The 10,566-nt window shown below is 52.0% G+C and overlaps 1 protein-coding gene across 1 annotated transcript in view; it reads left to right on the plus strand.

The window, feature by feature from the left end:
• LOC135037123 (beta-1,4-galactosyltransferase galt-1-like) overlaps window positions 1–9,196 on the plus strand; it is a 39,764-nt gene extending 30,568 nt beyond the window's left edge. The window contains exon 2 of the mRNA XM_063954521.1: window positions 7,234–9,196. Coding sequence (XP_063810591.1) covers window positions 7,234–8,557 — 1,324 coding nt within the window. The 3' untranslated portion in view covers window positions 8,558–9,196. The remainder of the gene's footprint in view (window positions 1–7,233) is intronic.
• Window positions 9,197–10,566: the final 1,370 nt, after the last annotated feature.

Raw genomic sequence — 10,566 nt, forward strand, 5'->3', positions numbered from 1 at the left:
CACCGTTTTATATCCAGTGGTGTTCGTGAGTTGCGGCTCTGCCGTGTGTTGCGTCTCAGCCGCTTTACCTTTTATATTTTGTGTTTGGAGCATTTGCGGAGGGTTCCGCTTCCACAAGTCCTCTCTGGTACTCGGTGGTGCCGGGTAGGAGAATTGTACAAGTGGATATTTTGGTTGTCCTTTTCCCTGGCGGTTTCTCCGCACATATTATAGTTTTGAGTTTGCTTAGCCCCTGGCCTGGTTGTTTAGTTAGAGGGCCTCTTGTTATTACCCTGTCTCGGGTTTCCCTTTGTCTCTCATTAAGACCGGGGGGCATCGAAGTTGGGCAGACATAATCCGCCCTTCAAACGCGGCTGCCAAGGGCTCAAGAAACCATAGTCTCGCAGGGGATTTCTGACAACACGGGTAAGACCACAGAGTTAGGGCGCCAGGGGCTATTTTCCTGTCCTGCTCCCTTCCCCAGCATTCCGTTCCAGTGCTCCGGTCCTTGCCATAAGATCTCCCCTGACCAGAGTGCTGGAATCATAACAAACAGAGGGACAGTAGAGAGGGGTGACAGGGCCATGACAGAACAGAGGGACAGTCGAGAGGGGAGACAGAGCAATGACAGAACAGAGGGACAGGAGAGAGGGGAGACAGAGCCATGACAGAACAGAGGGACAGTAGAGAGGGGAGACAGAGCCATGACAGAACAGAGAGACAGGAGAGAGGGGTGACAGGGCCATGACAGAACAGAGGGACAGCAGAGAGGGGAGACAGAGCCATGACAGAACAGAGAGACAGGAGAGAGGGGTGACAGGGCCATGACTGAACAGAGGGGACAGCAGAGAGGGGTGACAGGGCCATCACAGAACAGAGGGACAGTAGAGAGGGGAGACAGGGCCATGACAGAACAGAGGGGACAGGAGAGAGGGTGACAGGGCCATGACAGAACAGAGGGGACAGGAGAGAGGGGAGACAGGGCCATGACAGAACAGAGGGACAGGGGGGAGAGGTGACAGGGCCATGACAGAACAGAGGGACCGTAGAGAGGGGTGACAGGGCCATGACAGAACAGAGGGACAGGAGAGAGAGGTGACAGGGCCATGACAGAACAGAGGGACAGGAGAAAGAGGTGACAGGGCCATGACAGAACAGAGGGTACAGGAGAGAGGGGAGACAGGGCCATGACAGAACAGAGGGACAGGGGGGAGAGGTGACAGGGCCATGACAGAACAGAGGGACAGTAGAGAGGGGTGACAGGACCATGACAGAACAGAGGGACAGGAGAGAGAGGTGACAGGGCCATGACAGAACAGAGGGACAGGACAGAGGAGTGACAGGACCATGACAGAACAGAGGGACGGGAGAGAGGGGTGACAGGGCCATGACAGAACAGAGGGACAGGACAGAGAAGTGACAGGGCCATGACAGAACAGAGGGACAGGAGAGAGGGGAGACAGAGCCATGACTGAACAGAGGGGACAGCAGAGAGGGTGACAGGGCCATGACAGAACAGAGGGACAGGAGGGAGGGGAGACAGAGCCATGACAGAACAAAGGGACAGTAGAAAGAGGGGTGACAGGGCCATGACAGAACAGAGGGACAGGAGAGAGGGGAGACAGAGCCATGACAGAACAGAGAGACAGGAGAGAGGGGAGACAGGGCCATGACAGAACAGAGAGACAGGAGAGAGGGGAGACAGGGCCATGACTGAACAGAGGGGGCAGCAGAAAGGGGTGACAGGGCCATGACAGAACAGAGGGGACAGAAGAGAGAGGGTGACAGGGCCACGACAGAACAGAGGGACAGGAGAGCGGGGTGACAGGGCTGTGACACAGAGGGGACAGGAGAGAGGGGTGACAGGGCCATGACAGAACAGAGAGGACAGGAGAGAGGGGAGACAGGGCCATGACAGAACAGAGGGGACAGGAGAGAGGGGTGACAGAGCCATGACAGAACAGAGAGACAGGAGAGAGGGGTGACAGGGCCATGACAGAACAGAGGGACAGCAGAGAGGGGAGACAGAGCCATGACAGAACAGAGAGACAGGAGAGAGGGGTGACAGGGCCATGACTGAACAGAGGGGACAGCAGAGAGGGGTGACAGGGCCATCACAGAACAGAGGGACAGTAGAGAGGGGAGACAGGGCCATGACAGAACAGAGGGGACAGGAGAGAGGGTGACAGGGCCATGACAGAACAGAGGGGACAGGAGAGAGGGGAGACAGGGCCATGACAGAACAGAGGGACAGGGGGGAGAGGTGACAGGGCCATGACAGAACAGAGGGACAGTAGAGAGGGGTGACAGGGCCATGACAGAACAGAGGGACAGGAGAGAGAGGTGACAGGGCCATGACAGAACAGAGGGACAGGAGAAAGAGGTGACAGGGCCATGACAGAACAGAGGGGACAGGAGAGAGGGGAGACAGGGCCATGACAGAACAGAGGAACAGGGGGGAGAGGTGACAGGGCCATGACAGAACAGAGGGACAGTAGAGAGGGGTGACAGGGCCATGACAGAACAGAGGGACAGGAGAGAGAGGTGACAGGGCCATGACAGAACAGAGTGACAGCACAGAGGAGTGACAGGACCATGACAGAACAGAGGGACGGGAGAGAGGGGTGACAGGGCCATGACAGAACAGAGGGACAGGGGGGAGAGGTGACAGGGCCATGACAGAACAGAGGGACAGGAGAGAGGGGAGACAGAGCCATGACTGAACAGAGGGGACAGCAGAGAGGGTGACAGGGCCATGACAGAACAGAGGGACAGGAGGGAGGGGAGACAGAGCCATGACAGAACAAAGGGACAGTAGAGAGAGGGGTGACAGGGCCATGACAGAACAGAGGGACAGGAGAGAGGGGTGACAGGGCCATGACAGAACAGAGGGGACAGAAGAGAGAGGGGTGACAGGGCCATGACAGAACAGAGGGGACAGAAGAGAGAGGGTGACAGGGCCATGACAGAACAGAGAGGACAGTAGAGAGGGGAGACAGGGCCATGACAGAACAGAGGGGACAGGAGAAAGGGTGACAGGGCCATGACAGAACAGAGGGGACAGGAGAGAGGGGAGACAGGGCCATGACAGAACAGAGGAACAGGGAGGAGAGGTGACAGGGCCATGACAGAACAGAGGGACAGTAGAGAGGGGTGACAGGGCCATGACAGAAAAGAGGGGACAGGAAAGAGAGGTGACAGAGCCATGACAGAACAGAGGGGACAGAAGAGAGAGGGTGACAGGGCCATGACAGAACAGAGGGGACAGGAGAGAGGGGAGACAGGGCCATGACAGAACAGAGGAACAGGGGGGAGAGGTGACAGGGCCATGACAGAACAGAGGGACAGGAGAGAGGGGTGACAGGGCCATGACAGAACAGAGGGGACAGGAGAGAGGGGTAACAGGGCCATGACAGAACAGAGGGACGGGAGAGAGGGGTGACAGGGCCATGACAGAACAGAGGGACAGCAGAGAGGGGATACAGGGCCATGACAGAAAAGAGGGGACAGGAGAGAGGGGTGACAGGGCCATGACAGAACAGAGGGGACAGAAGAGAGAGGGTGACAGGGCCATGACAGAACAGAGGGGACAGGAGAGAGGGGAGACAGGGCCATGACAGAACAGAGGAACAGGGGGGAGAGGTGACAGGGCCATGACAGAACAGAGGGACAGGAGAGAGGGGTGACAGGGCCATGACAGAACAGAGGGGACAGGAGAGAGGGGAGACAGGGCCATGACAGAACAGAGGAACAGGGGGGGAGAGGTGACAGGGCCATGACAGAACAGAGGGACAGTAGAGAGGGGTGACAGGGCCATGACAGAAAAGAGGGGACAGGAGAGAGGGGTAACAGGGCCATGACAGAACAGAGGGGACAGAAGAGAGAGGGTGACAGGGCCACGACAGAACAGAGGGACAGGAGAGCGGGGTGACAGGGCTGTGACACAGAGGGGACAGGAGAGAGGGGTGACAGGGCCATGACAGAACAGAGAGGACAGGAGAGAGGGGAGACAGGGCCATGACAGAACAGAGGGGACAGGAGAGAGGGGTGACAGAGCCATGACAGAACAGAGGGACAGGGGGGAGGGGTGCCAGGGCCATGACAGAACAGAGGGACGGGAGAGAGGGGTGACAGGGCTGTGACAGAACAGAGGGGACAGGAGAGAGGGGAGACAGGGCCATGACAGAACAGAGGAACAGGGGGGAGAGGTGACAGGGCCATGACAGAACAGAGGGACAGTAGAGAGGGGTGACAGGGCCATGACAGAAAAGAGGGGACAGGAGAGAGGGGTGACAGGGCCATGACAGAACAGAGGGGACAGAAGAGAGAGGGTGACAGGGCCATGACAGAACAGAGGGACAGGAGAGCGGGGTGACAGGGCTGTGACACAGAGGGGACAGGAGAGAGGGGTGACAGGGCCATGACAGAACAGAGAGGACAGGAGAGAGGGGAGACAGGGCCATGACAGAACAGAGGGGACGGGAGAGAGGGGTGACAGTGCCATGACAGAACAGAGAGGACAGGGGTGCCAGGGCCATGACAGAACAGAGGGACGGGAGAGAGGGGTGACAGGGCTGTGACAGAACAGAGGGGACAGGAGAGAGGGGTGACAGGGCCATGACAGAACAGAGGGACAGGACAGAGGGGTGACAGAGCCATGACAGAACAGAGGGACGAGAGAGAGGGGTGACAGGGCCATGACAGAACAGAGGGGACAGGAGAGAGGGGTGACAGAGCAATGACAGAACAGAGGGGACAGGAGAGAGGGGTGACAGGGCCATGACAGAACAGAGGGACGGGAGGGAGGGGTGACAGGGCCATGATAGAACAGAGGGACGGGAGAGAAGGGTGACAGGGCCATGACAGAACAGAGGGTACAGGAGAGAGGGGTGACAGGGCCATGACAGAACAGAGGGACAGGAGAGAGGGGAGACAGGGCCATGATAGAACAGAGGGACCAGAGAGAGGGGTGACAGGGCCATGATAGAACAGAGGGACCAGAGAGAGGGGTGTGAAGGACAGGTCAGAGGTGTCTCACCCAGGACCTGACTCGGCTGCTTGGGGCTAGGCATTCTGAGCTGTCTGGCTGCACCTGTCCTGGGCTGACTCTCTCAGTCTGCATTGAGTACTGCGTAGTGCCCCCCGCCCAAACGCCGCATTTCCTCGCAGCACATGGCACTGTGGGCTAAGGCTGGGAGAGACGTCATCACGTCAAACACACACACACACACACACACACACCTCAGCGTCCCATGTGTCTGTGATGGGCGCTGTCAGAGAGCGCCACGGGGTCTGAACATGGACAGACAGCTTAAAACACACAAAGAAGGAGGAGACTTAGGACCCAGAAGCCGCCGTCAGAGACCCCTGTCAGCAGCAGAAGCAGTACGTGTCGGGGAGGAGGGGCTATTGGAGAAGGGGGCGGAGTTATACAGAGAGACTGCATACACTGCTGATCAGCTAGTACTATGCACCACTAGCTCTAAATGACTGTGACTGCCTGAAGGTGTGCCAGTAATAATGGCAGGCTGGCAGCCGCTACTAATCCAAGCGATGTGGGCAGCTAACGGCGGGCGTGGTGAGTGGCCCTGCGTGTGCTGCCTGGCGGTTCTGCGCCCACAGAGCATATGCACTGCCAGGCACCTCAGGCACACACCTAATTACCACCCAGCTTGTTTTTTACTATTCTGCCTGTTGTTCTACTGATCACAGAGTGTTAATTATATTATTATTAATTATTATTATTATCTTTTATTTATATGGCGCCATAAGGGTTTTCGCAGCGCCTAACAAAGTACATAAACAAATGAGCCAAACAGGAAAACAAGACTTACAGTACCAGACAGTGCAGGACAAATACATGGTATATATACATAGCTGCATCAGGTGGCAGAAACTGAGGGTTAGGTGCCATTGTAGGGAGTATGGAGTAGAAAATAGTCTAATAGAGGTAAATCACATGAGGGGAGAGGGCCCTGCTCGTGAGAGCTTACATTCTAAAGGAAATGGTAGACAGACAGAGGTGACACAGATGGGGTAGACAGTGAGCATGGTACAGAGGGTTAGGATGAGATTTGGCTGGGTTTGGGGATGAAGTGGGTCTTAAGAGCCTGTTTGACGTTTTGTAGAGAGGTGGAGAGTCTGAGGAGGAGATGTAGAGAATTCCAGAGGTAGGGAGCAGCACGTGAGAAATTTAAGAGGTAGAAGTAAGAGGAGGTAGTCAGGAGAGACGGCGTGCATTAGCAGAGCGAAGAAGACAGGTGGGAGTGTAAAGGGAGATAAGGTCAGAGATGTAAATGGGAGAAGAGTGGGTGAGGGCTTTGTAGGTGAGTATGGGAAACTTGAAATGGATTCTGAAGGGGAAGGGGAACCAGTGTAGGGCTTGTAGAAGAGAGGGGGTGGGCGTAGTATGTTTGATGAGCTGGGCTGCAGCATTGAGGATAGATTGGAGTGGAGAGAGGTAATTGTCAGGGAGGCCAGTCAGGAGGAGATTACAGTAGTTCAGTCAGGAGATGACCAGTGAGTGGATGAGGGTCTTCATAGCATCTAGTATGAGTTAGGGTCTGATCCTGGAAATATTTTGAGAAGGAAATGGCAGGACTGTGAGAGGTGCTGAATGTGTGGTTTGAAGGAGAGGGATTATGCCAAGACTTGGGAGCAGCAAAGGTATCCACTCAACCTTCTAACTTGACTACCCACCCATTTGGGTGATGATATTACCCCCCATTAGGGTGGTAAATCCAACTACCAGTCAACAAAGGGAGTGCATCACAACTAACCAATTGTACCTAGACTGGTGACTTGCCATTGTCTCCCACCTCAACATAACCAACACTCTAAGCACCAACAGAAGAAACTTAAAGGGAAGTGAGGTGGGAAGACTGGAATCAAAGAGTCCAAAGCAACTCCAGTTCAGTAACTAATAGTAATCCATAGATGCATACAATTGCTATTGTGGAAATATTTCAGATTTTAGGGCATATGGCGGCATAGATCTTGCATGTGAAAATTGTATAGAATTTTGCGAGGGCACAAAGCTTGTTTCATAACCCCCCCCCCCACACACACACACACACAAACTGGTTACCGCTATCAGCGTGTATGGCTCTTTTATCTTCTCCAGTAACCATAGTACGGGGCGCCACCTACTGGCTGTGAACACAATAGGAGCCGAAAGTTGGGGGCAGAATCTCTGCATGTTTTATACATTTAGCACTTTGTCTTCTCATGTGTCTTCTCGTTTTTTTCTCCTAGTTGTTCCGATCCTGACACAATGGGCAGAATCACAAGGAAGAACCTAATGTACGTGTCCATCTTACTGACTGCCTTCTTTATCCTGGGAATTTTGATTACTGACCCTTTGAACCCTCTGTTGGATCGCTGGAGACCTCCGTGTACCTGCTGTGATCGTAGACTGACCACTGATACTATTACACCACTGCGAGACAACCGGACATTTATCATAGCTCCATACTCTGACAATCGAATACACAATAACCGCGCAGTCCGTATCCTCAGCATTATTCACCATAAAGAGGTAAAGGATCTATACTGCTGGTTTTGTTGTACCGTAAACAGATCTGTGGAGGTTTCCCAGGCACAGATAGACATACACAGTGATCGGTTCGGCTTTCCCTACGGCACAACGGACCTGGTCTGTATGGAACCACCAGGCTGCTATGCCAAGTACCTATCTGTCCATACATCTCCTACAGGAAACATGACCCAATTACCCCTGTTCCAAATACAAAATCAGGACATGAGACCATTTTACGTCAACTTCACGGTCTGCATTTCCACCATGTTTGGGAATTACAGTAACGTCTTACAGTTCATACAGACCATGGAGATGTACCGGATACTGGGGGCTCAACGGGTCATGATCTACCTTAATAACTGCAGCTCACAGGTGGGAAAAGTCATTCAGTACTACATTGCAGAAGGTATTGTAGAGGTGATACCATGGCCAATTCAGCAGTACCTGAGACCGGCTCGAGCATGGCACTATTCTATGGATGCCAAGGATATTGGGTATTATGGTCAGGTGACAACACTCAATGACTGCATCTATCGGAACATGTACCGGAGTAAGTTTGTGTTACTTAATGATATTGATGAAATAATTCTGCCTTGTAACTACCAGACATGGGACAGCCTGATGGAAAGTCTCCAGGAACAGAACACGGGAGTTGGGGTTTTTCTCTTCGAAAATCACGTATTCCCTCAAACCGTCACCACTGATGGAAACTTCTCTAACATTTCATCTTGGAAGAGTTTTCCGGGGACCAATATTCTGCAGTATGTTCACCGTGAGCCAGACAGACCGGACTATTTCAATAACAGAAAAATGATTGTGGATCCTAGGATGGTCATTCAGACATCTGTACACTCTGTTCTAAAATGTATTGGGGGTTCTAAAAAAGTCTCTATGAAGACAGCCCTGCTTTACCACTGCACAAAGCCTCGTCAGAACTTACCTGACACATCTTTAATTGAAGATAAAACTATTTGGAGATATAATGCTTCCTTGATTAGAAATGTTAATAAGGTCCTAAACCAAGTAGACTTACAGTCATAAAACCCCAAAGAAATGGTCATTCTAGTCTATAACGTTACCATCATGCCCTCACCTCAGCCTTAGTTTACAATGGTCTCCTCCTTAACCATGGCACTCCGTAGCTATAGAAGGATATTTTTCTATTATCCAAAACGTGTTGAATGGAGGCCATGAAGGGGACTTAAAGGGACTTCTGCACCAGATGTTTAACCCATTCTTCTCCATACCATCTGTGGTGGTGCTGAGCTAACTGCCCGTGTTCTACAAATGCATTACAAACATGCCCACCGCACCACCAATAGAGGGTGAGAGGAAGAAAAGGGTTATACCCTCCCCCCATTACTTATATGGGTTGGGTATGCATGACCGGCGTTCAGGAGACCACCGGCCAGCATACCAACGCCGGGATCCCGGCAGCAGAATCCCGGTGGGGGGAGGCGGCCGCAATAAGCCCCTTGCGGGCCCCTCGCCACAGGTTCTATTCCCGCTCTATGGGTGTCCCTGTTAGTCATCATGCCGGCTGACGGAATTGTTCGGTCACGTGACTGCATCCCATTGTTTTAATATATTGTATTTTATTAAACCTGGTTAAATGTATAATCTGTATACCATTCCGCTGAATAACGGTGAGAGGTCATTATAATTACAGGTCTAAGAGGACATTTACCTTGGTGTTTCTTTCCTACTGTGGGGAAGGGGGCTGCTTTTCCTTGAGTTTATTTTGCACATTGGGACATTCTTTTCCCATTGGTTCCATGCTCCACTCTGCACTGCTTTCTGCAACATTGCTACTACTCGGGTGAGCGCTTCTGTCGCTGACTTACTCCACAGAAGATTCAATCTCTCCATCTCCAGTCTGCGCTATCTTTTTGCCATCTTCATTTCTCTCCATTTCCCTCCTTATCTTACTGTAACTAGGCTTTGGCATCTACTTTACATTCACAATTTAGTCCATCTGCTCAGCAAGTCTTCCCTGCAGTCTACCAACCTTATATTCCTACAACCGCTTCTCAGGAGTAGAACTCTGTGCCATTCTTTGCTACTATCCTCCTCACTGCATCTGTCCTCTCAGCCCTATGCCCATCCACCTTCTCCAGTCTCAGCCCCCTGATGCCACAATGCTAAACTTATCCCTCTTTCTTGGTGCCTTCCCCTAATCCTTGGAACATTCCCTGGTCTCCTCCATTCTTGTGAAACCCTACTTTGACCCCTCCACTTTCTCTAACTGCCTCTCTCCATCCCAATGCCTCACCTCTTTCCTTTCTACCCACTCCTCCATACACTCACTTCTATCAGCCTTTCAGTCTCTCCATTCCACTGATACTACGCTCACCAAGGTCAGAAATTACCAAATCTAAGGGTCATTCATATCCTCCTGTTCTCCAGTGCTGCATGTGACACCATAGTGGCCCAACTGGCTAAATGTAGTGTAGTGTAATGGCACTATGTAAATAAATGTTATAATATATAAATACATTAGACAACTATCTGTAGCAAATCCTCCATTCCATCGGACTCAGAGACCCAGACCTCCAATAGTTCACCAATGGCTCCTTCTCCGTCTCCACACCTGTCTCTACAACCCATCCCAAATCCAGATGGTGGTCCTCACAGTTCTTCCTCCACTTCCTTGACTAGCTTTCCCCTTCCATTACCTCCTATTCTGTTGTTTGTAATCCATCTCCTCTTGGTTGACCCAACATTTCCACCTACTTGACATCACTACCGGGCATATTTATCACAACCCATATTTTAAATGCGGATGTGATAAATATATTTCATATAAATTTACAATGTGAAATTATTTAGCTTCATGCAAATTTACTATAGATTGTGTAGTCACCGATTTCTTCCTTTGGCGTATGCGCAGCATGGTGACATCCGGGAGGCCCATGCGCCTTCCCGCTTGCGTTGGACTCAGGCGCTAGATGCACAGAAGTGGTGTTGTATCCAGCTGGCCTGGGTGTGAGTGACGTTTGTATAGACCCGGAACTTTCTATAGACGTATTTACTATGAATCCGGCTTTTAC

This window comes from Pseudophryne corroboree, unplaced genomic scaffold (assembly GCF_028390025.1).
Source record: "Pseudophryne corroboree isolate aPseCor3 unplaced genomic scaffold, aPseCor3.hap2 scaffold_669, whole genome shotgun sequence".
NCBI classification, from domain to species: Eukaryota; Metazoa; Chordata; class Amphibia; order Anura; family Myobatrachidae; genus Pseudophryne; species Pseudophryne corroboree.